At 37.5% G+C, this 25,847-nt stretch overlaps 3 protein-coding genes across 3 annotated transcripts; 2 read left to right on the forward strand and 1 right to left on the reverse strand.

The window, feature by feature from the left end:
• The first annotated feature begins 213 nt into the window (after window positions 1-213).
• On the forward strand, window positions 214-4,203 carry LOC103948007 (protein OSB4, chloroplastic-like). The gene is made up of 9 exons (XM_009358993.3): window positions 214-698; window positions 789-927; window positions 1,413-1,509; window positions 2,593-2,693; window positions 2,791-2,962; window positions 3,098-3,201; window positions 3,280-3,427; window positions 3,577-3,641; window positions 3,743-4,203. Exons 1-9 carry the CDS (start codon window positions 361-363, stop codon window positions 3,851-3,853), a joined length of 1,275 nt encoding a protein of 424 aa, XP_009357268.1. The 5' UTR covers window positions 214-360; the 3' UTR covers window positions 3,854-4,203.
• A 2,058-nt stretch (window positions 4,204-6,261) lies between these two features.
• On the forward strand, window positions 6,262-8,830 carry LOC103967372 (vesicle-associated membrane protein 722). The gene is made up of 5 exons (XM_009380620.2): window positions 6,262-6,706; window positions 7,208-7,349; window positions 7,439-7,559; window positions 8,157-8,219; window positions 8,452-8,830. The coding sequence occupies exons 1-5, from the start codon at window positions 6,517-6,519 to the stop codon at window positions 8,599-8,601; spliced, it is 666 nt and encodes a 221-aa protein (XP_009378895.1). The 5' UTR covers window positions 6,262-6,516; the 3' UTR covers window positions 8,602-8,830.
• Window positions 8,831-9,383: 553 nt separating this feature from the next.
• LOC103948086 lies at window positions 9,384-10,888 on the reverse strand. The gene has a single exon (XM_048582657.1). The coding sequence runs from the start codon at window positions 10,745-10,747 to the stop codon at window positions 9,854-9,856; it is 894 nt and encodes a 297-aa protein (XP_048438614.1). The 5' UTR covers window positions 10,748-10,888; the 3' UTR covers window positions 9,384-9,853.
• Window positions 10,889-25,847: the final 14,959 nt, after the last annotated feature.

A 25,847-nucleotide genomic window follows, 5' to 3' on the forward strand; every position in this document is an offset into this window, starting at 1 on the left:
AATTTTAATAATTGATTCAAATTTGCCAGCTAGATTTAAAAATATCAAATAGTAACTTAATTAAATTAACTAATAAATTTAAAGTATAAACTTTAAAATCAATAAATTTAAAGATAATATATGAATATAATGACACTGTTTAACTAAAAATAATTTTTATAAAATTATAATTTTAAAGGGCTATATTTATACGTTTCGGTTTCGGTGGGAGATTGTGTAAACATTTTTCAAACATGTAGTAATTTTGGATGTTCCCCTAAACTTTTGCTTGTGTTTGGGGTTGCGGGTTTATTGCTCTCTCACTCTCAGTCCCTACAAATCGAAGAAAACGAATGAAAAATCCAAAGACTGGTTTCCGCCATGAATTCAATAAGCAGAGCAATACAGACCAGAAAACGCCTTCTCTCGCGCCCCTTACTTCTTCTCCAATCCCACTTCTCCACCACCGCCACTAAACCCAAAACCTCAACCACTTACACCGTCACTAAACCCCGCTTCAACTCCAAACCACCGCAGCCGCCGCCAAACCCCGATTTGCCGGCCCCGACCCAAGTCCCCTTCCAGCCAAAGGTCGCCAATTCGGTGCGCCTCATTGGTCACGTGCGTACCCCTCTTCAAGTCGTGCGTACTCCTGATGGCAAAGTTTTGGCCGCCACCGTTCTCACCTCCTCTTGTTCCTCTCCGGGTTACACCTTTCGGTAAATCGAATTCCGAATTCGATCACTTGGGTTTGTTTCTGTAGTTGTTATTATGCAGGATTTTTGAATTTTGGGTTGGTTCTATGTCAGGATTCCCATCGTCTTTGAGGGCGACTTGGCTCATACTGCTGATCTGCATTTGAAAGACAGTGACTTTGTGTTTGTTGCTGGAAGTTTGAGGTCGGATTTGGACAATTTGAGCGCCGGTGAGGACCAGGCTCGTCTTCAGGTAAATTCTAGTGGATCCTGTATGCCGAATTTCCATTTTCTGTAGTTACTTGAAATATGGGTTCATTTGATTTCCCTGAGATAATGCATTTGTTTAGTTTTTAGTGATTTTATTGCGTACTCATTAATCTGCGCTTTAAGTGTTTGTCGCATGTTGTTTACTGTAATCTCTCTGCATCTCTGTGTAAATGAGAAGGCAGTGTTAGCTTGACTCAAACTTAGCATGAACTATGGTTTACTATGGTTGAGTCGATTTTACATAGCGGTTTTCGTAGTTTCAGTCTGCTTGCTAGTTTTGAGGTTTATGTCACATTGGTTAGAAACCAATATTGCTGTAATTACTCATACATTAATTTAGCAATTGTGGAAGGTGGAATTTTCTGCTCTAGTGTTTTCTTTATTTCGAATGCCCTTTCTTTTTATAGGTTGAGTATACAGTTGATGCGTGTTCATATGTATCTAACAATTAAGGTCTAACTTTGTTAGGTTTTGGTGCATACCTTCAACTTTGTTGAAGAATCTAATCAACTGAATAAAAGCTCTAAAGCTGACAGACAAGAAGAAAGGACAACTGATCGCACTGGTAACTTCATTCAAGTGATTCTCAGCTTCTATTTTGTCACCTTATAGTACTTGGATTATAATCACGCACTGAAGTATCGGTGCTACCTGTTCTATGTAATATTGAAATATGGTGCTATGAAATGCTTAAGATATTGACAGTATAGTACATTAATGTGTAATCTCATCAATCCGTACTTTAGTTGGTGTTTTATATTTGGGGAGTTTTAACTTTTAACTAAAAGAAAACATAGTAAAAATGAATTGTATGCATGCTTTTGATAAAACTTTTAAGTTTAGAGAACATGAGACAACATTTGTCCCCCAGAAGATATGCTAGGTGCTACAAACATTAGATTTAAAACACACAATTATCGAGTACTTTGATTCAAAAGTTTATATCTGTTCAAAGAGTTTATACTGGTCCTTTTATGCTAGGTGTGCTCACAACTTTGTATAATGTTTGTGGCTGTGTGCATTTTTCTTGTGCCTTACTTCATTTTATTGTTTCTATTAATTGGTTTAGAACCCTTTTTTTATCTCCATTTCAAAAGAGTAATGTTCACAGACAGTCTCCATTTCCCCTAAATCCCTATTCAGATAGAGAGAGAAATATCATTGTACTGCAAGGGTCGGTGGTTCTTAGGAGTGTGTATGGAGTCCACTGTCCCCCACTAAATAAAATTTCTGTCTCTTCTGAAAAAGAAAAAGTATTGAGTGCACTCTAATGCGCACAACTCCTGCTTTATGGAGGGTCTGTCAGGCAGTCTTCCTTCTCTTAATTGTCTAGATTGTGGTTAGGAATGTTGTTAAAGTTCAATTTTGGGAAGACGTTACTCATTTTTCCAATATTTTTTTCATCAGTTATATTGGACAGCTTTGTTTCGTGTATTATATGGGTCATCTTTGAATATTGTCTTTATGAGCATTATACTGGGCAATGCATGTGCTTATGTCGTTGCCATACAAAAGTCTACCTGGTGGCTAGAACACTTGTTAGGAACTATAATTTTTAGGACTGTCATTGAAGTCTAAAACTGAAAATACCGCCCTAATTTCGATTAGCAACCTCTAATAATGTTCATACATGCTTTTATTGTAACAGTTGTATATGATGACAAGGATCAATCATGGAAGAAAGATCTTCTCGCATGGAAAGATCTCCTTGCCAAGCCTCATGAGTGGTGGGACATCAGGTTGAAAGAGGTACCAATTCTGTATGGGTTACCGCTTGTGTTTTATAAATGGGGATGTTCCTTTTATTTGTAAATAGTTAATCATACTTGTTATAATGAGTGCTCAGGATCCAAGGGCTGCAGCTTTTGAACGGAAGAACAATGGCGAGTTACTTTGGATTAATGACAAAACTCCTGAATTGATCCTAAACAAGTTAGATTCTTTGACATTTGATCAGAAACCTATACCAGATAGTCAGAAGCCAGAGACTCAGAAACCTATATCAGATACTTATGAAAGTAATTTCTTGGCCATTGAAAGATTTCACATTCATTTTTTTCATGCTGGGTTGACTTAATAAAATAAATGTTTAAAGTGTTTACTTATTCTAATCTTGTTACTGACGAAAAAGGAGGTACGGAATTGTTTTTCAGCCATCTTGAGGAATGATGAGGACTCTACATTGGGTTCTTGGAGTGATCTTCTTAGTAATCCAAAACAATGGTGGGACTGCCGCAGTAAGAAGCTCAATGGATTGGTGATGATTCCTTACAATGTCTTTGTTATCTGACTGATTTTCCCGGTAAAAGATTTGACATAATTGTTTCCTTTACAGGTAAAGCCAAACTACCCTGATTTCAAGCGGAAGGAAGGTGGTCATGCTCTCTGGCTTGAGAAGGCACCAAAGTCGGTTTTGTCAGAACTTGAAGGCCTGCATTTTGATGTTCAAATTCAGAAGTCAAAACAAGTAAAAGAGAGTAAAGGTGAGCTTGCACAAATTTATTGTATACTACCCTGCATTATCCAACATGTATTCTGTCATGCTTTCATGCAACTGTTTAAGCTGTTGGAGGGTTTTGGAATTTTCTTAACTTAATCTGTCTAAAATATACTTTGTTACTCCTCAAATCAGGGGAGGATTCCTGGAAGAACTTGGTGGAAAACCCGGATAAATGGTGGGATAATAGATTGAATAAGGTAACCCTCTTGAATTTAGTCCGTCTTTCATGCTGTCTTCCTACACACACCCAATTGAATTGTTTGATCAATTTGTTACCTTGCTACTCTGTTATACACAGCGGAATCCAAAAGCTCCAGATTTTAAGCACAAAGAAACTGGTGAAGGACTTTGGCTCGACAGTTCACCAGCATGGGCGCAACCTAAGCTGCCACCTTCAAAAACACAGTAATCTGTAAAGATTGGCAACACAGATACGCCTCTCCAGTGAGACATGCAAGCATCTCATGGTTTGCAGCTTATTGCAGACTGTTTATCTTCTGCCTTAGTTTAGTTTTGACATGAAAAACCATAGAGCATTCGAACCAACGGCACAATGCATCTAAAACTGAAAAGGAAAACGTCTTTCATATCGTTTCCACCACCGATCACAGGGAATTGGGGTTGGAATAGTGATTCAAAGTGACCTCTGGCATCTGAGTAAACCATCGAAATACGAAGATTTATGAATGTGAACTGTATTTAAGTTTTATATTGAGTATTATTTTTTTAAATTAAATCATATAGTTGTGTTGGAGACCATATGGATTCTTTATTTTTAGGCTTTTTACGAAAATGGTCCATGATGTTGACATAACGTTTAACTTTGGTCTTTGAGATTTAATTGATACTGGACAATTTCAAAGATCATTTCTATTGATTTTGAATCTTAGGGGCCGAAGTGAGGGATTATATCAATTTCAGGGGCTATTTTGGCTAAAACGTCTTATTTTTAATGGTTGCTTTGCTAAAAGAATCCTTGATTGCTTGTAGGAGCAATGTACTTATGAAAATTATATAAACTCCAAATTGGAAGGCGGTCGATGAAATCTGTCTTTTCCTTTTCTGCTTTTTCACCTTTGAGAACAATTCGGCATGTGTGTTGAAACTTTTTCTTTTTGCGAGTTGAACTTAGTTTTGCATACGTATTGTGTTGAAGTTTGTCGTTTTGTTTTCTTTGTTAATAATTTATAATGAATACTTCTGAACGTTTTAAATTTAATAAATTAAAAAAATAAATATAAAACGAAAGAATTATGAAAACTAAAACTGAAAAAAAAAAAAAACGGATATTAAACTTGTTTTTGTTATGCATCATCTCTCTCTCTCTTTATATTTCATTTCTTTCTTATGATGTGAAGTAAATTGTAACAATGGTTTCTCAACTAAAAATTTATTATTATTGGTCTCTCAACTCATCAAAATATGTAGCTATAGTCATTTTCGTCAATTTCATTAGAATTTTGTCAAAATAAGTTATGTTGGAATGACCCTTGCTACAATTGAGGTTCCTCAACTCATCAAAACGTGTAGTTAAGGTCCTTTCCGTTAACTTCGTTAGAATTTTGTCAAAGTGAGTTATGTTGGAATGATCATTGCTGCAATTGGATTAAAGTTGAGGGACCATTGCTCCAATATGATTAAAGTTGGGAGATCATTTCTCTAGTTAGATTAAAGTTGAGAAACCGATGGTAATGAATTTTTAGTTGAGGGACCGTAACTGCACGTTTTGATGAGTAGAGGGACTACTAGTAATGGATTTTTAGTTGATGGATCATTACTCTAATTGAGTTAAAAGTTAAATAATCATTACTACAATTTACTCTATGATGTGAGAGTGAAACGGTAAACTGTGAGTAGTGACGTCACGGGTGGGCCAGGCAAATTGATGCTTATTCTCTCTTAATTTTTATTGTTACGCTTCCTCTTTTGGATTAAAAAATTGTAATATTTGTTATTCCGTACAACACTGGTGGGTGAGCAGTTCTCACAGGGGCTTGACGGGCACCTGAACTCTGCCACGTATACGAAGCCGAATGAAAGCTTACTCCACGCAATAGGATCAAACGTTTTTTTAGCATTTTAGCAAAATGTTTGAGGATGCTGATTTTTTATATTTGAAATTGATAAAATTATCATTTGTGTTTATCTATTATTAATTATTTCGGTCATTTCTAAAATTTTTGTTAAATAATAACAAAAATACACTAAAATTAATAAACAATGAACTAAAATGATTTTATAGAAAGTTGAGGTATTTTTGTTATTTTCTTCCTTATTTAACGGAAATTTTTACAAAATCACCAAAGTGATTGAGGATGGTAGACAAACTTAAGGTCTAGTTCTATCGGTTTTCAATTTCACGAACTAAAGTGAGGAGTTGTGCTAATTTTAAAGACTATTTTGACTAAAAAGCTTTTTATATGAGAAGTGTTATTGGTACTCCAAAAATCTCATTTTAGACTCCTCACAAATGTATTTTTTTCCTAATGTAGAAAGTTTAGGGTATAAAATGAGATTTTTAGAATGCTAATAACAATTCCTTTTTATATTCACATTATATTTTATATACAATCTAATCTAACATAACATAATTTACGATAAATTCATTTAAATTTCATACGATATACTCCTAAGGGAATCTCACTTTCGATAATCACCTTGCTTAAGAAAAGAAAGAAAGAGCTCATGAGTCTCTCGCGAGTCCAACCTCACAACAATCCTTCCCCAAAAAATCCCTCTCACTCTAATTAAACTTTTTAATCCATATTTTTAAAATTTAAACCCGACATTTCTTCTCCCTCACCTCTCTCTCTACTTTTTAAACCTCATTAAACTCCCCCTTAAACTTGCCCTTTTCTCTCTCTAAAACAAATCCAGTGGGAGGCCAGATCAGAGAGAGAGAGAGAGAGAGACAAAAAGGGCGCTTCGCGCATCAAAACCCAAAAAAATCCAACCCAACCCCCAAAAATTCGAAAGAAAAAAGCATAAAAACTACGAAATCGCTGTGCGTCTCTCTGAAACGAGAACAAGAACGCACAGCAGTAGGCAGAGAGCAGAAGGTTGGAGCAAAAAATGGGGCAGAAGGCGCTGATCTACGCGTTCGTGGCGCGCGGCACTGTGGTTCTCGCCGAGTACACGGAATTCAGCGGCAATTTCAACTCCATTGCGTTTCAGTGCCTCCAGAAGCTTCCTGCTACCAACAACAAGTTCACCTACAACTGCGATGGCCACACCTTCAATTACCTCGTCGACAATGGCTACAGTAATCTCCTTTTCCCTTTTCTTTTATTTTCCGTTTGTTTCCCGAGAAAATGCTGGAATTTCTACTTTATGTTGTGTTGATTGCTTGATTTGTTCGTTTTGCTTTGCTTTGTTGCGCTCCGTTTGGTGTGCCTAATTGTTGTTAGATCTGAGCTTGATCTTGATGCTTTGGTTTTGTTTTGTAAATTTTGAGTTTTCGGCGCAAAATTTCGGTTTCTGTGCATTGGAGTTTCTAGATCTTGGATCTTCGGCTTATATTTGAAGATATCTGTATTGATTTGCGCTCTGCAAGTGTGCAAGCGTGAATCGTCTTGTTGCACTTCGATTGTCGAAAATAGTTCCAATGCCGTGATTTCCTGGATGTTGAAATTGTTAGGATATTCGAAATTCCTGTGTTTAAAATCTTAGAACCGAGTGTTTTTAAGTTCTTTTTAGTGTCAATTCAAAAGTTACCGGTATGTTATTCAATCAATGTACTCACCGAAGTTTGTCATTGTTGCAGCATACTGTGTGGTTGCAGATGAATCGAGTGGAAGACAAGTACCTATCGCTTTTCTGGAGCGTGTCAAGGATGACTTTGTTGCGAAATATGGTGCTGGAAAGGCTGCCACAGCTGCTGCCAACAGCCTTAACAAGGAATTTGGGTATTGTAGTGATTAGGATCATGTAAAATGCACGGTGATTATATTTTTATCTGGTTAAAATTGGTGATTTGTTCTTCCGTTAATTGCAGGTCAAAATTGAAGGAACATATGCAATACTGTGTTGATCATCCTGAAGAAATAAGCAAGCTTGCAAAGGTGAAGGCCCAGGTTTCAGAAGTCAAAGGTGTTATGATGGAGAATATTGAAAAGGTAGACAGCCTTGATTTATCTGTATTGCTCACTTGGTTTGTATCAGATTGTTTGATAATCCTGGGATACAATATTATTGATTCAAATAGTAACTGCTGGAGCTTCACGAATCTATTTATTTCTTAATTGTTTATGTTTTTTGCCCATTTTATTTATTTCGAATTTGAGAAAATGGATAGGATTGGTGGTTTTCGCCCTGACTTTAGGAAGAAATGCTCTTCAGTAATTATTGAGCATTTAGTTGTACAGCGATCTGGACACACGTACATAAAGTAGCATGTGCAATCTTGTGTGTGTTGTTAGAAGCTAAGCTACTAACGGATCGGGCAATGTGGAAGAAGTAATGATAGTTGGGATTTGGAAAGGGGGATGTGGTGGTATCGGATATCATTGTGTCCATTGAGGGGTTATATTTTGCACGGGCTAAGTTCGATGATTGTTGATTTTGGTTGTATATGCATCCATTCTTATAGACATAGAACAAATGTCATTAGATGAACTTGTAACTTGCTTGCTCAAGTTGCCTTTTTCAAACCTGTTTTTCTGTACATGTTGTAGTATAATCTTCTCATATGTTCTTTTTGCATTTTGATGCAGGTTTTGGATAGGGGGGAAAAGATAGAGCTTTTAGTCGATAAGACTGAGAACCTTCATCAACAGGTCGTATCTCGTTCTCTATCATTTGCATGGTCTTGTTTAATAAATAGAATAGTTTTTTGTATAAGTATTTCCCTATTGAATTGGCATGCCAACCCACGTAAGTCTGAGCACATTGCTAATGCATAATGTGCGGTGTCATTCGAAATTGATTCATCTTTCAAGATATTGTTTCCTTTGAACGAGTTGTTATTCAGTGTTCCCTACTTACGGGGAAAAATTGATCTGCTTACAGGCACAGGACTTTCGGACTGTGGGGACTAAAATGCGGAGGAAGATGTGGCTGCAGAACATGAAGGTGAAGCTGATTGTTTTAGGAATCCTGATCGCCTTAATCCTTATCATAATACTCTCCATTTGCCATGGTTTCAACTGCGGAAAATGAGCCCTTTGCCGTTGTCAAGAAAATCATTTGGCCTCGTCAGTCCAAACTTCTGCAATTATATTGTAGTAATTGTTAAGAGAAAGATCATATATCTGTTGCAACTCTGTGCTTAGTTAAAAGTAGTGATATTCGGACGTGTCACGAGGCGGAAGATGTATTTTTTGTGTGAAAGAAACTCCCTATATGATGCTACTAGTACTTTGGTATAAGAAATGAGTGCGTTGCCCTACGGATGGATAGTCTTTTGATTTCTTGATTCCAGTTCTGAATGCTTCACTCATTGGTTGTAACTTGTAACCTCCGACATTCGGATCGAGGTCAAATCTTCCGTCTCCAAAACAGGTGTGGCCTTTCTGTAGCTCCAATTAATAATTGACACATTAAGTTTATGACAACAAAATTAGAAAAGTTAAATTTATAAATGTGTCAGGCATCGATTGGGGTCATAGAGAGGCCTCAGTTAGTTTGAGTGCAAAATATTTGATTTCTGATATTATTCACTTACAACACTTTTTTGTTATTTTCGTTAAAACTCAAAGGTTTTATTTATTAGATTTCATTAGTAAGGAGAGCGAGATAATATTTTTAGAGTATCATGTACGGTTATTCGGATTGACATTTTTAAAAGCAGCATTGGGCCATTGATGTGTTTAAATTTGATCGGAAAGTTGAATTCCAAATTATCTTTCGAGATGGGGATTTGAACATGGATTTCATCCCTAATAATGGAAGATGGTTCCACCAAGACTATATATTCGAACTTAGAGATTTCTTCCATAAGATTGGACGAGAGGCCCACCAGTTTCAGTGGAAAACCAATGAATTTTTCTATTTTAGTATTGTTAGGGAAGGGCGATGAGTACTTACAATAATTTAAAAGAGAAGAATTCCGAACCCTAAATGCATAAGTAGAAACTCTACATTCTATCTACTAAGTTATTAAACCACATCCTATCCCCTAAAATATTAGAACATGTCCTATCTACTAAGATATCTACTAAGATACTAGACCGATGACATAAAATCGTAAATCCATAGCTTCGTGTAGAAACTCCTGCAAAAGGCATGGCGCCGACGATGCACTATGTTTCTTTGGGAGAGAGCACTACGTTTTTTTGGGAGAGAGATCGGACGATCGAATCCTGCTGTGTCCCTCCGGAACACACAACTTGGTGAAAAAAATTACAAACAACCTCTGAAATTTGCCAAAAAACTTCAATATCTTCATCACAACAAAATTATCAAATTAAAACTATCTTTTATCACCATCATCATCATCATCATCATCAACAAATTCATGAATTCTTGTTCTGGTACTGAAATTAGTGTAACCAATTTCACTGTTACTACAAGACACCCTCTTCCCTCCTCTACACACCCCACTCCTCAAATCCACGCCCATTTCCCCCACCACCCCACTCTCCTCTTCCCCTCCTCCGACCCTAAACCTCACTCTCCCCCTCTTACTCTTTCCCACCGATTCCCTGCAATTCCTTTTCCCATTTCCACTTTCACCCTCACCGCCACCGCCACTGCCGCCATTACCAGCCACTACATTCTCCCACAGCTCCTCCCCATTCCTCCTCTTCCCAACCGCCTTCCCCATGTCCGGAAACGCCGGCAGCCATCTCGGCACGTGCAAGCCCCTCCGGGAATCCAGTTCCGGCGGAATGGGAACCCCATTTCCCCTTTTCTCCTCGCCCAATTTCTCCACCCGCGGAATCGGCCTGGCGAAGGGGGTTTCCCGATTCCACCTCACGAACCCGGCGAGATCGCTCAAAACGCTCGAACCCAATACGCAGAATCCGTTTTCGTGGAGGGCGGAGGCGCCTCTGAATCCTTGCACCGACTGCAAGTCGTGGAGGGCGTTGGCGAAGTCGAAGACGTTCGTGTTGGTGCGCTTGGCCATGGCGGCGTAGGAGGCCGAGGCGGAGGCTACGGCGCCGATGTACTTGACGGCGATGTGGGTCAGGGTTTCGAGTGCGGAGGGCTTCGTTGATTTGAATCCGACTGATTGGCTGATCTGAGACACCGCGATCCTGGCTATGGAAAAATGGAACTCTGGTGGGGTCGCGTTTTGGATTGGGAGTGTTGGTGTTTGTTCGATTTTTGTGGTTTTGCGTCGTGATTTGGGTTTTTGGGACATGGTGGTGGCGTTGGTGGATTGGAAGAAGGTTTGGTGCTTGCAGACTGTTCAGTTCGAATACTGGTGTGGTTTTTCTTCTCAACCCTAAACTGTTGGAGACAAACTTTGCCTTTTATTAGCGGCTTTTTATTTTTGTTTTTGAGTGGTAAATATTTTTTTTGTCAGATGAGAAATAGAGTTTGTTTTGATGTGCTTTTAAAATAATTGAAAATGTTTTTAGTGAAAATATTTGTATAAACAATCATTAGGAAAAATGCTAGTAAATCCTGAAAAAGCACTTAAAGTGCTTTCTGAAAGTTTCTGGAAGAAACACATAACTGATGCTTCTTGTAGAATGCACTTAAAGTGCTTTTGAAATCCAAAAATATTTTCTCTAAAAGCTCTTTCAATTAATTTTAAACTACATCCAAACGAATTAATAATTATGACATACGTTTTTGTGTTCGTGTGATTCTAACTTATGGTTAATTGTTTTTAGAAAATCGCGTAATGTGAAGGAGGAATAAGGATAATTTTAAATCAAGTTGTGCAAATGCAAAAAAATATGATGTGTAAAAATTATTTCTCTTTCAAATATAGCTTATGTTTTCCAAAAAAAAAAAAAAAAAAAAAAAAAAAAAAAAAAAAAAAAAAGTGGTTTGAGTTTTCATTTCTAATTCATAGAATATGCTTTGAATTAGGTGGACATGGTAAAGGGGCATTTCATAAATGCTTATAGAATGCATCTCTTAACAACTAGAAGCGCTTATAAAACTTAAAAACGTTTTTGAGTTGTAAAAGTACTTTCTAAGAAACACATCTTCATCAAGCCCTTTCAAGTGCTTCTAAAAATAAACACTTACGATATGAAGTGTTTTCAACAAAGGCGTCTCCGAACAAAACTTTTAAGGTAAAGTATAAAAAACTACCTCAACTATTGGTGTCATGATACTTTCATACCTCATCTTACGAATTTGTGCCAATGTTATACCTTTCGTTAACTTGGCGTGAATTTCTCAGTTAAATGTTGACGTGGCATGATTCAAGGCCCACTTTTTATTAAAAAAATTAATAAATACTATTAAAAACTAAAAAAAAAATCAGATAATATTTTTTAAATATTAAAATAATAAAGAAAAGTAAAAAAAATAAAAAATAAAAACAAAAACAAAACAAAACAACCCTTTCCCTTCCTCCATCCCTCCCCCTGTTGCAAGCTTGCAACCCACCCCATGTTGCAAGCATGCAACCCAGAAAACAAAAGAAAAAAAAGGAAAAAAAAAAAAAAAAAACTTCATCCCTTCCCACCTTCACCACCCCCCCCCCCCCCCGGGCCCTTCTTTTTTCTCCCCCATCCCCACCCAACCCCCCCCCCCTCTTCTCCCCCACCTGAGCCCCTACCTGCAACCCAGAAAAAAAAAAAAAAAAAATCCCAGTTCGTCTTCCTCTCACATCCACCCTTCGCACCCACCCCTTGCGAAATCGGCAAACGGGATTTGGGTTTTTTTGTTTTTTTTTTCTTCCTCCTTTTTCTTTCTGGGTTGGCAGGGAGTTGGATTTGTTTTGGGAGGGGACGAACTGGGTTTGTGTTTTTTTTGTTTTTGGGGGGGGGGGGGGGACGAACTGCGTTGGGTATTTATTTTTATTTTTTCTCTTCTCCTCCTTCCTTCTTCTTCTTCTTCTTCTTCTTCTTCTTCTTCTTCTTCTTCTTCTTCTTCCCGGGGCGGGGGGGTTGGGGGTTGATGGGTTTTCAAAATTTTTTTTTTTTTGGGTTGAATCACACAGGGAAGAAGAAGGTGGGGAGAGAGAAAATGGAGGAGGGGGTGGATGGGACGAAAGGTTTTGACTTTTTTGATTTTTTTTGTTTTAACTTTTCTTTAGTATTTTAATATTTAAAAATATTAAATGATTTTTTTAATAGAAAGTGGGGTCTGGATCAAACCACGTTAACATTTAACTGACAAATTAACGGCAGACTAACAGAAGATTTAACATTGACACAAATTCGTAAAATGAGGTATGACATTGTTAATTTTAAAAGATGAGGTATGAAAGTGTCATGACACCAATAGTTGAAGTAATTTTTTGTATTTTACACATACTTTTATTTTCCTAAAGAGTGAGGGTCTCGAAAAATTGGACAATTCAGACTTTTTTGTTTTTGGGTTGGACAATTGAAACTTCATACTTGGGAGTTGGAGTTGGGCTAAGCTCGTTATTGTCGAGCAAAGGCTTGCATCAATGTGATGTGCTTATTTGGACCAGGCCAACGCCAACCCAAGACCACAAAAACTAAGTGAGAGTTTGCAAAGGACCATAAAACACTGTCCAATTTGAATGTTTCTTCATCGTCAAGTTATTGTAAAAGTTACAACGATAACCAGAATAATTGGATTTCATGATGAAAAGGGCTTTCTTGTCAATTAAGTTTGAAGATTTATATCAACCAACGATATAGAGTTGTGTGCAATGCAATCACATTGGGAAAATATGTGATATTGTTCCAGGAGTTCAATGATAGCTTACTCCAAATTCAGACCTCTTGGATCGTAGTATGAGATTAGTTAGGTTTGACTATATGAACTTATGAGCAAAACAGTTTGTAACTTAAGTGGTCATGAGTAATAACTCATGCACATCAGATCTTGTGTTCAATTCTCAATTTTCTCACTATCTTTGATGGCTCATTTACTAATTTGACGTAGAATTAGACTAAGGATAGTCAGAATCCAAATTTCTTATTAAGCTATTTACTAAAATTTTATGAAATTGGGGTAAGAATAGTACTGATTTTGTAAAAGCTGATTACTACTCGTTTGAATGGAAACCAATATGATTACTATCCTATAACACGTATAGTAAACTTGGAATCTAGAAACTAACGTGAGGAAAAAGTAGATTCAAACTTAATGCATAGAAGGGAAGCACACTGCTCTAATCCTTGGATACTGATGGTATCATTTCTGCAATTTATTAAACCTTATATCTAATTCTTAATTAAATGAATTATGACCTTTAAGATTAACTCAATATATACAGATAAACAGTATATATGGTATGTGTGTCTATTAACTTCATGTGAGATTACCGGTTTTTACTGTCGATGTTGTCGACAGACAAGATAACCACATCACGGACCTGCAACGGGTAGATGAGTTTTCGATCCTACACAGTTTTTCAATTTAGACTTGTGATGCAAGGCATCATCGTTTGGGTTTGTGTCTGGTTTTTGTAGCCAAGGGACTGTATATACGGCCAAATACAGTTGTCCTTTTTTTCATCTTGTCCCAAAACTAGCAGATCCGAGTGGGAATTTTGCTGTCCGATTTAGGTGAAGGTTTATACGCCAGAGCAACAACTCTGAACAGTCCTGATTGATCATCGTAAAAATGTATTATTACTTTGTTAGTTTGTTTTACATTGTTTGACTCAGTTCTTAAAATTTTCATCAGCAGATTTTACTCTTTATATCTCTTCTTCATTCTCCTTTACATGATAAATTTAACTGAAAAAAATATGCAGGTTGTATGACCTTAAATTGCCGCGGGGAGCATGTTCTTGGTATACTGCCATACCGGAATACCACTCTGCATATCTATGTAACAAGCAAGATGGTAAATCGTTAGCTGATTTTCGAACTTCAACCAGTTACTCCATTACCATAAGTCCTTTTCATTAGAGTTTCTACTGAATGATTTCTCTTGTTTAGGTCCAGGAGTAAACTGGGTTGTTCTAGGAGCACAACGACTGCGTACTATAAATTTCGACCTACATTCCTACAGATCAATAAATCAATAAATTGCTACATTTTGACAAAAAGGACTTCGTATAATCCAACGTTTTCCCTAGCTTGAGATTGAAGGGGAGTATTGACAGTTATGTAGCTAAATATTAGTGGTTTAGTATTGGTAATTAGTGTATAATGTTGGCTGTTAGGCTGTTAGAGAGAGTCGGTGAGTTAGTTAGCTGTATTGCTTGAGAGCTAAGAAAGCTATGATTCTCTCTGTATACATATGTTGTAGTCTCTCTGAATGGTAAAGGTATTTATCTCATTCTGTGAGTGAAATATAGAGAGCCTCTCTCTCTCTCTTTTCTTCAAGCTTGCTTCTCTATGGTGGTTGGATTAATATGTTAATACTTAGATTGTACAACAATATCAGTTTGATTAAAGCTTCAACGATAACCTGATGAAGCAAAATGCTTGTAACTCAAATGGTCAAGAACAATTACCCATGCCCCCGAGATCTTATGTTCGATTCCATGCTCTTCCACTACCGTTTGCATGAAAGAGAAAAACAACCCAGATGAAAAGAATTTATACAATCAACATTTTTTAGCTTGTGGACCTTTCAAGTGGGTTGAACTTGGGCTAGACTTGAAGTTGAAGTTGCTTTAGGCTAAAGCTAGAGTTGAATGTTTCCAACCCTATAGAGTAAGTGTAAGTTTGGCCCAAATACATTTTGCTAATTTTGTTCTCAACACTCCAATATTATAATCTTCAATCAATTCGAACCAATTTCGTTGGGATAATGCTATTCACACGCCTCTTTTTACATATTGCTAATTTGTGTCCATCATTCGATCCAATAGCAAAAAACTGAGAGGAATGTGTAAGAGATGAAAATTAGTATGTCGATAACACTACCCTTTCGTTTTTCTTCTCTCATTTTATTCATGATTGATGCTTGGCTATAATGGCTTCTTCTATTTGGGGTCTTTCCACTGTAGTCGTTACACATCACATTCAAAACCTATTGGACAACCTCACCATCCTTGACCAGGCCATGCTTTTCCTTAATAAATTTGGGAGCAAATCTGGTTAGACCGACTTTATTATTTGATACAATAAAGTGGTAAGGTCTACCAGCTGCCTCAGCATGATCAAAAGCTGAGATCCCATTTAGAAAATTGCACCGTATCCACCCAACGAAATTATTCACATGCTAAGAAAAAAAAGAGAAGACTTAAGTCTTGTCGCACATAATTTAACCTAATTTTAAAAGATTCTTTGTATGACTTAACCAAGATTCTATGTTTTGGATTCAACACGATGACTTGGAGACCATGTTTCGGTCCAGCACTTGGTTCCTTATAGCTAGGACATGCAATGTCGGGGTGGCCAATAAAGTGTGATGGGCGACATTACTCTTTCCACTCTTCTTTTTTTCCTTTTTTTCCTTTTTTTCTTTTTTTTATTTTTTTTTTCAAATGTTCATGGTAGTTGTGCCTAAAGGTACTCATTTTTTATTCTTGCTAAAAATTTGATTATGTAATATATTTGATTAAAATTTGATTAGTCTAGGTTTTGGGTCACTTTCCATGCCATCACCCTTTCTCTTCAACGCTAAATTTGCTCCTTTCAAAGAGAGGAAAAGTTGGAAGCACATCTAGATGGAATGACGCATATTTTACTCCTCCTCTTCTTTTTCTCTTTTCTTTTTCAATCTTTCGTCTTGATTGATTACAACCTTGAAGTTACTCTCATAATCATAAACTTCAATGGAAAGAAACATCTTGAAATTACTCTCTCTCTCTCTCTCTCTCACACACACACACAAATTGTATACATATATATATATATATGTATATGTGTGTGTGTTTTGTAGATAATAGTCATGCCATATGGACAACCAAGGTCCCATATGTTGTCACCATTATTCCAAATATATTTTACAAATAGTGTTAAGATGATTTTAAATTCAACTTCAAATGGAGTAGGTAGTTGATCCCTAATTTAAAAGTGTGTTTTCCCAACAATTGTTTAAAACAACAAATAAAGTCACTGATGTATACTTTAAATTGTTTAGTATCATCACATGTATTATAAATCAATTGTTCATTTGAAAAGAAAAATAACAAGTTTTATTTATTCACCCAAATCTATCAATATTTGATTGAATAGAATTTTTACTTGCACAAAGATATAAACTTAAAACAATTCCTAACACTTATCCCTCCCCATAGAAACCATTTTCACAATGTGTCATTCATACCTTACTGGCCCCATACTTGAAGAAGTTAGTATCTCTCTCCCCACTAAAGTGCCATTGAGATCATTTGCCCATAATTTTGGTTACTTCGTTACAAAGACTTTTAAGTTTAGGGTTTCATTCATAAAACTTAAATAAATAATTTTTTATGTTATAAAACAAGTAAATAAAAGAGAAAAATGAAGATGATGGGATTTGCACTAATTAGATTTGATGCTGCAATCTTAAAAAAACCAATGAATGGGATCTTGGGATGAAGAGAGGTTGCAGCCTTTTAGGCTTTGGCGTATGGGATTTTTGTTCGGTGGGATAAGATTATGTGCTTACAACAATGGCATATATTTTTCTAACTCAATGGAAAAGAATGGTAAGTAAAGGTCCCCTTTTATGCATATGTTGAATAGAATCACCTTAACCTTCCGGATACTTCAAACTTTATTGGTTCTTGATTCCACCATGGAAAATTAATAATCCCCAATAGATATTATACTCCACCTTTGCTTCTACTCCACCATCTCTCTTATCCTATCAAATCCATATTCCTAAAGCAAACCAATGGTAGCCCTCAAAATTCTCACATAAAGGATATTCTCTCTCTATATGTCTCTCTCTCTTGTTTGTCAATTGTCATATGAGTGGGGACAATGTTATAAAGGGAAAATGTGGTGTTGTGAGAGAGGAGAGGGAAGCAACATCAAATTTTAAGGTGATGACTAAAGCTGATAGCTGGATTGTGCCACTCACCCCACATTTTACTACACATCATGGGACCCTAATTTTTTTTTTTTTTTAATATATGGAGATCCATATTTTATGCCATGGCTTTGTCCACTCCATCACCATCAAAATTCCCCACCACTTTTGTGCATGGAATATGGATATATCTGCAAGGTGGACTTGCCATCTTTATGAAACACCTTTCCATTTCTTTACCTATTTTCCCTACTGGGACCAATGCCCTACTCAAGAATTCAAAGACTAAATAGCAGGGTAGATAGACATCGCAATTGCATACTGGGATCCTCCAAATTTGGGTCAGCTAAACTTATGCCCCCACTCGGGCCACTCCTCACAAAACTATAAAACCAAATGAGTGGGGCTGTGTGTGTGCCATTTTCTTACTTGTTTGACAATAAATAAGATAGAGGAGGGCCAGTTGAGCGTACCATGTGGCATGAACGAAGCGGTTGTCCTCTCTGCCTTCTTGTGTTATTATATATACAATACGGACATATGCATATGTTGTCAACACATCGATCCGTATGCTCTGATATTATGAAAAAAAGTTGAGGTTCTATCATAAAATTAATCGGTAATATGGAGAATCGTTCAACCTCTTATAAGCCCTTACAAGATTTTTCCTTTCACCGATGTGAGACTCTTTTACCTTCAAATCTTCACAGAAAACACATCATCTTATTGTTTGATGTGATGGGTTTGTGAAAATTAACTTCAAGTCTCCACCACCTTCGTAGGCAAATTATTACATTGGCCAAACGTACTCTAGATCTTGCAGGTTATATTTTGGAAAATTATATCATACATATAATGTTTAAGTTAAAATCGATTTTCTTTATGATTCAAAAACATACAAATGATAACAAGCAAACCAAAGTCTTAACTCTTAATACAAGCAATTAAGTAGAAGGTTCAGATTCTTTGACAATTATCTTCACTCATCAAGGATATATGGTATTTGCTGGACCAGATCTCCAATTATCCGATTACTTACATTTACAGGAATGCAATATGACATTTGATGAGTTTGCTAATCAAGCACATACTTATAGTCAATCTTGCATTTAGTTTTGTAATTTTCCTCCGAAATTTGTTCGTGGCTTTTATTTGATTTGTATTGTACTATGATCCGTATAGGATCCAGTTTGTAATGTTTATATATATTTTAAAAAAAAAAATCACAACCAAACATCATAACATCAAGATAAATGGGGAAAAAGAAGAATTACATAGTATGCAACGTTGGGTTCCTCTTTGATTAAGCCAGAAAAGAAGATCAGTTTCATCTTTGTCTATGCTTATTTATTTTCAATTAATTAAAGGGAGTCACTCTTGATATTATTCACTTACACATTTATTTTCAATTAACCAAACATCATAACTTCCGGTACTGTTCACTTTTAACATCAAGAATGTTTTTATTCTGAAAAGTCACTTCTGATATTATTCGCTTACACATTTATTTTGTCCCTTTGATTAAAATTAAAAATTTTAAAAATTTTTCGTTAATTTTCCTTAAATGGAGATTAGTTCAACTGTGCCATACGTACTACATGGTGCAGTGTTGCACGTTACCTAGAATTTATAAATTCTTCGTGCATAGTTAGTAGAACTCAGATTTAGAGAGAGGTCTAGGAACCCATATGCATGGCTATGTGAAAAAGATATGATTCTGTTACATAAAACAAAAATTTTATTATGATATCTTTTAGGTCAAGAATGGCATGTAAAGCAACAAAGTTTGGTTTACTACTTTATTCGCACTTCTTCCACTCCTTTATTTTATGAATTATAGGTGACAAATAAGGTGGTTAGTTTCTCTTAATCGCAACATCACCTCTTGAAAAGATAACCCTATCAACTTATCATATTTAATCAAAATCATTAATTTAAGAACACCTCACGAGTCACATAGGCCAATAATCTTCGCACCTACATTGCATATGACAGTGACAAAGAAGAAGAAACATATAAAAATAAAGTGAAATATTCCCACTTACGTACACATATATGATATCTTTATATTTATTCAACCAAGAGTATAATAAATCTTGGGTTTTGATGTATAAGGTGGTGGCCATTGTTTAACTTGGATGCGTGCCGATATTAGATGTCACGTATATCTAATATTCCTCTAATTATATATTTAGGATGACAATTACGAGATGGGTGACGGGTCTTCCATGCCACTACTTGGTTATGTCATCTAGTACATAAACACATGGTCACGGCCGAAAATCCCCACGCAACAAATAAAGCCCAAAGATTCATTGCAATTTTGAGTGGTCCGGGCCTTGAATAACTATAAGGAATAATAGATGACCAACGCATAAAATGATGTGATGCCCTCAAGGAGTTTAAAAATCTTAGTCAATTTGAAGAATTAACGGTTAATTTGGCCAACAAGTGGAGCTCGGATTCCAAATCTAATTATATGGGGACACTTTCTAACTTCCAAATGTCTGAAAATTAGTTGGTTGTTAATGTGAGCAAGGTAGTAGAGCTATTAAGAAAAAGTTTTTTGCTCACCAGTGGTAATAATCTCACCAACTTATTTATTATTATTGGATAAGTTTAAATTTTAAGATTTGTATCTGTCTACTACACATATTTTGAAAATTTAAACTTATCAAATAATGATAAATAAGGTGGTAAGCATTATTACCACTTCAGGATGGTGAGTAAACATATCCCCATTAAGAAATTTGCCAAAATAGATGTGGACTTCGTGAGTTTGAGGCCTAGGGTTTAGTTATACATTGAAATAGTTAGAAACTGTTGCATATTGTAGGCCAGCTTTATGAGGTTACTATTCAATAATTAGTAATATCTTCCAAGGCCTGGACATGTAAGCTCATGCCTTAAAACAACGCCTGAGTTTTCAAATGAGTACTCTAATTAAGGTGAGCTTGAATCCTTTAGAGCATCCCCAGCGTGGGGTTTAGCTCGGGGGACGGGCTCCAAAACGGAGGCCCGAGTGAAGGTGGATCGGCTCCAGCGTGGGGGAGCCGGGGGGAAGGGGGAGGCCCGAGGGCCAGGTCCGTGAGAAATTGACAGGCCTTGAGCCCGAGGTGGGGATGACGCCATGCTGACGCCAGGGTGGCGTCAGCGTATTATTTAATTTTTTTTGTGTCAGGCGCGTGCACCCCACCCGCGCGTGGGGGCGCGTCCTGACACTTTAATCAGAAAAAAAAAAGGTTTTGTCTGTTACCGTTGGGAAGCCACGTGGCTTCCCACGGTACGTTAGATCCTAACGGTCACTTAATGTGGACCGTTAGATCTCAACGGTAAAAAAAAAAAAAAAGTGTCAGATTAAATATCCACCGTTCGATCTGAGATCAACGGTGGATATTAAAATGCTTTATAAATTAAAAAATAAATGAAAAAATAGTTTAAAAAATCTAAAAAGTTACCGTTGTGACACGTGGCACAATCTGGAGCGTTGGAATTCAAATTTTTTTATATCCAACGGCAGAGATTAATTAATTGAATAAAAATTAAAAAAAAAATGTAAAAAATTCAAAAAAATTCAAAAAAATATCTGAAAAATCTGAAAAAAATTGTAAAAAAAATTGTTTTTACTTTTCTATAAATACCTTCTCATTATCATCTACCTTCACAACAATTTCATATTTTCTCAACTACTTTCAATCACATTCCTTTCTTTGTCTCAAAGTTTGAATTCATTTTTTTTCAACAAAATGACCACTGGTGCAGGTACGAATTGGTCGCTTATTGAAGATGTTGCGTTGTGTACTAGCTGGGTTGAAGTTACTCATAGTTCGCTTACGGGTAATGAGATGCAGTTGCGAGAAATGTGGAGTCTTATTCATACCAATTATCTTGAGAAAATTGGTGGGAAAAGAACCAAAGAATCGATGTCCAGTCGTTGGAAATTACTTAGCCAATCGTTTAGTACGTGGAGAGACGCTTTGGCACAAGCTAGTAGTAATATTCGAAGTGGGGAAAATTACTCGGATATGGTAACAAGATATTATTATTTATTGTTTGTATTATTTATTTGTTACGTTCAAAATTTATTATTTATTGTTACTTATTTGTTACATTATAATTATGTTGTTTGTTACATTATAATTATGTTGTTTGTATTATTAATTTGTTTGTTACATTATAATTATGTTATTGTTACTTATTTGTTACATTTATTTGTTACATTATAATTATGTTGTTTGTATTATTTATTTGTTACTTATTTTCATTAAAATTAATGTATAATATCACTTACATTAAGAAAAAAAAATGTGTATATTTAAGGTTAAAATTATTTACTAAACTTGGAACTCTAGCCCCATGTTATGATTAACATGACATATATATATATATATATATTTATTTGTTAATTATTTTCATTATTTACTAAACTTGAAGCCTTCTTACTTATTTTCATTATCTTTGTTACTTATATATATATATATATGTATATATTTGCTAGTTACTTAATTTCATTATAATTATTTATTTGTATTATTTATTTGTTACTTATTTTTATTGTGTAGGAACTTCAAGCACAAGCTTGGTACGCTGCCAAAACCAAAAGCAAAAATAAATCATTCAACCGGTGGGAATGTTGGAATATTGTCAAAGATTGTCCTAAATTTAGAGTTGTGCCAGTTGGTCCAGAAGTGCACATGAACAGCACCCCTCTACACTCTACACCCGATCATGAGAGAGCAGATGATGCAGAAGAAGTGCCCGAAACGCCCCTCCCTGAACAAGCGTCGGGTTCGACCCGTTTTCCAATTAGGCCTCAAGGTAAGAAGGCTTCAAAGAGAAAAGGGAGTGCTTCCAAGAACGATTATGCAAAGTTCATGGAAGAACTTACTCGCCAAGGTGAATTGACTTTGGCGAGGGAACTGGCGAAAGATGAGGCTGATAAGGCTGATAAGGCATCAAAAGCAGCAGCTGTTGAGAGAGAATTTTATGCTAATGAGAGAGAAAGAGAGCTACTTAGGCAAGAAAGGGAACATGTTAGAGAAGAAAGACGAGCTCAACAAGATCGTGAGATTATGAACATGTCTTTAGAAGGGAAGTCTCCAAATTCTAAATTTTTTTGGAAGTCAGAGAAAGCGGACGTGGTGCGAAGGAGGCGTGCAAGAGAAACAATAGCAAGCCAAGGTGGTTCTAGCACCGCAAGAGAAGATCATCATAGCACCACAAATTGGTTAAGTGATGATGAATAGAGTACTTTTTGTAATCGGAGCCCATAATTTTCCAATCACTTTGGGTTGTAATTTATTATTTATTGTTTGTATTATTTGTCACATCCCCGCCCGGGTGGCACTACTTCCCGGGCCCGCTCCACTACCGTAGCACGATATTGTCCGCTTTGGGCTTACCATTCCCTCACGGTTTTGTTTTTGGGAACTCACGAGCAACTTCCCAGAGGGTCACCCATCCTGGGAGTGCTCTCGTGCGCTACTCGCTTAACTTTGGAGTTCCTACGGAACCCAAAGCCAGTGAGCTCCCAAAAGGCCTCGTGCTAGGTAGGATGGGAATATACATTTAAGGATCAGTCCCCTGGGCGATGTGGGATGTCACAATCCACCCCCCTTAGGGGCCCGACGTCCTCGTCGGCACATTTCCGGCCAGGGATAGGCTCTGATACCAATGTCACATTCCCCGCCCGGGTGGCACTACTTCCCGGGCCCGCTCCACTACCGTAGCACGATATTGTCCGCTTTAGGCTTACCATTCCCTCACGGTTTTGTTTTTGGGAACTCACGAGCAACTTCCCAGAGGGTCACCCATCCTGGGAGTGCTCTCGTGCGCTACTCGTTTAACTTTGGAGTTCCTACGGAACCCAAAGCCAGTGAGCTCCCAAAAGGCCTCGTGCTAGGTAGGATGAGAATATACATTTAAGGATCAGTCCCCTGGGCGATGTTGTCACATCCCGACCCGGGCGGACCACTTCCCAGGCCCGCTCCACTACCGTAGCACGATATTGTCCGATTTGGGCTTACCATTCCCTCACGGTTTTGTTTTTGGGAACTCACGAGCAACTTCCCAGTGGGTCACCCATCATGGGATTGCTCTAGCCCCCTTCTCGCTTAACTTCGGAGTTCCTACGGAACTCGAAGTTAGTGAGCTCCCAAAAGGCCTCGTGCTAGGTAGGGATGGGAATATACATATAAGGATCACTCCCCTGGGTGATGTGGGATGTTACAATCCACCCCCCTTAGGGGCCCGACGTCCTCGTCGGCACACACGCGGCCAGGGCTAGGCTCTGATACCAATGTCACATCCCCGCCCGGGTGGCACTACTTCCCGGGCCCGCTCCACTACCGTAGCACGATATTGTCCGCTTTGGGCTTACCATTCCCTCACGGTTTTGTTTTTGGGAACTCACGAGCAACTTCCCAGTGGGTCACCCATCATGGGATTGCTCTAGCCCCCTTCTCGCTTAACTTCGGAGTTCCTACGGAACTCGAAGTTAGTGAGCTCCCAAAAGACCTCGTGCTAGGTAGGGATGGGAATATACATATAAGGATCACTCCCCTGGGTGATGTGGGATGTTACATTATTTATGTTGTTTCCATGTTCATGAATATTTATTCAAATTAATTTGGTAAGTTATTTATATTAAGAATTAATTTGGTAAGTTATTTATGTTGTTAAAAGTCCATGACCATGACCATCGTTCTAATTAAAAGTCCTTGTATAAGAATTACATAAACATAAACATACTAAATAAACATACTAAGAATTACATAAACATAAACATAAACATACTAAGAATTACATAAACATAAACATAAAAAAATTACATAAACATACCAAATAATAAAACACACCAAATAATAAAACATACCAAATTCAAAATAACACACTAAAATGAACTTAATTATCTTCAGCTTGTTTCAATGCCCACTGGTGCTCTATCAAGTCAATTTGTCGGGCATTGTGCATGTGTGGCATTTGAAATGCAGTATATCGTTGAATGAGCCTTTCATTGTAACGTCCATCCCTTTGTAATGGCTCATGTTGCACGGGGTCATCGGTGGCGTCATGAGCACAATATATACGTGTTCTTGAATTGTTCATCGGGTCTGGCTCATATTCATCAACAGCTTCATAATCGTACTCATCTTCCACAATCATGTTGTGAAGAATGATGCACGTCATCATGATGGATCGAAGCGACTCTACATCAAACAATCTGGCAGCACCCCTAACGATCGCCCAGCGAGCTTGGAGGATACCAAAACAACGCTCCACATCCTTCCTGCACCCCTCTTGACAGCTTGCAAAGTGTTTTTCCTTCACACTCCGCGGACGTGGCACTGTTTTGACAAATGTTGACCAGCGCAGGTAGATGCCGTCAGCTAGGTAGTATGGCCCGTCGTACATACGTCCGTTGACCTCATATGTAACTTTTGGTGCCTTTCCTTGCAGGACATCGTTGAACACTGGGGATTGGGCAAGGACGTTGATGTCACTTTGAGCTCCCGGGACCCCGAAAAAGGCGTGCCAAATCCATGTATCAAAAGATGCCACCGCCTCTAGAATGATACTTTTTGCCCCTTTTCTGTCCCCGTAAGCGCCTTGCCATGCACTTGGATAGTTTTTCCACGTCCAGTGCATACAATCAATGCTTCCAATCATCCCAGGAAAGCCACGCATCTCCGCCTTCTTCAACAGCCGCTCCAAGTCCATGTGTGTGGGTTTGCGGAGGTACTCAGCGGTGTAGATAGATTCGATTGCTCTGCAAAACCTCATCAGGGACTCAAGAATGGTTGATTGCCCCATCCTCGTTATCTCATCCACTTGGTCTGCAGATGCTCCATATGCAAGCATCCGCAAGGCAGCAGTAATTTTTTGCTCCGGCAGTAGACCCATAGCACCAAAAGCATCTTTTTTTTGCACAAAATAAGAATCATGGTTGCAAACAGCAATCATGATTTTGTTGAACAAATGTCGTTCCATTCTAAAACGACGTCTAAAGTACGTATCAGGGAATGCACTATTAGGAACAAAATAATCATCCAAGAGTTCCATACCTCGTCGTTGCCTGCTTCTATCAAGGTTTCCGGAACGTCTGGGCCTGCAGATCTGAGCCGCAACTTGGATGACTCGACGGGAATGTGAGGCTCTGCCCCTTCTTACTTCGTCATCTCTCATTTGACGCTCCTCATCTTCTTCCCTCTCATTTCTTACCCCCTGCTGATTGAACATTGATTCTGATTGGTTAAACAAGTCTTCCTCTTCCTGATTCAATTCCCACATCATCCTTGAGGAAGAAGAAGAAGACATTGAAAGAAAGAAACAGAAACTATGAATATTGATACTGATTTTTGTGAATAAGGAAGCAGAAAGTATGAATAATGATAGAGATCTTGAGAATTTTGGTGTGAGATTTGTGAAGATGGATGGTG

Source organism: the organism of the source record quoted next, unplaced genomic scaffold (genome assembly GCF_019419815.1).
Source record: "Pyrus x bretschneideri cultivar Hongxiangsu unplaced genomic scaffold, Pyrus_bretschneideri_v1 Contig19, whole genome shotgun sequence".
Lineage (NCBI taxonomy): Eukaryota > Viridiplantae > Streptophyta > Magnoliopsida > Rosales > Rosaceae > Pyrus > Pyrus x bretschneideri.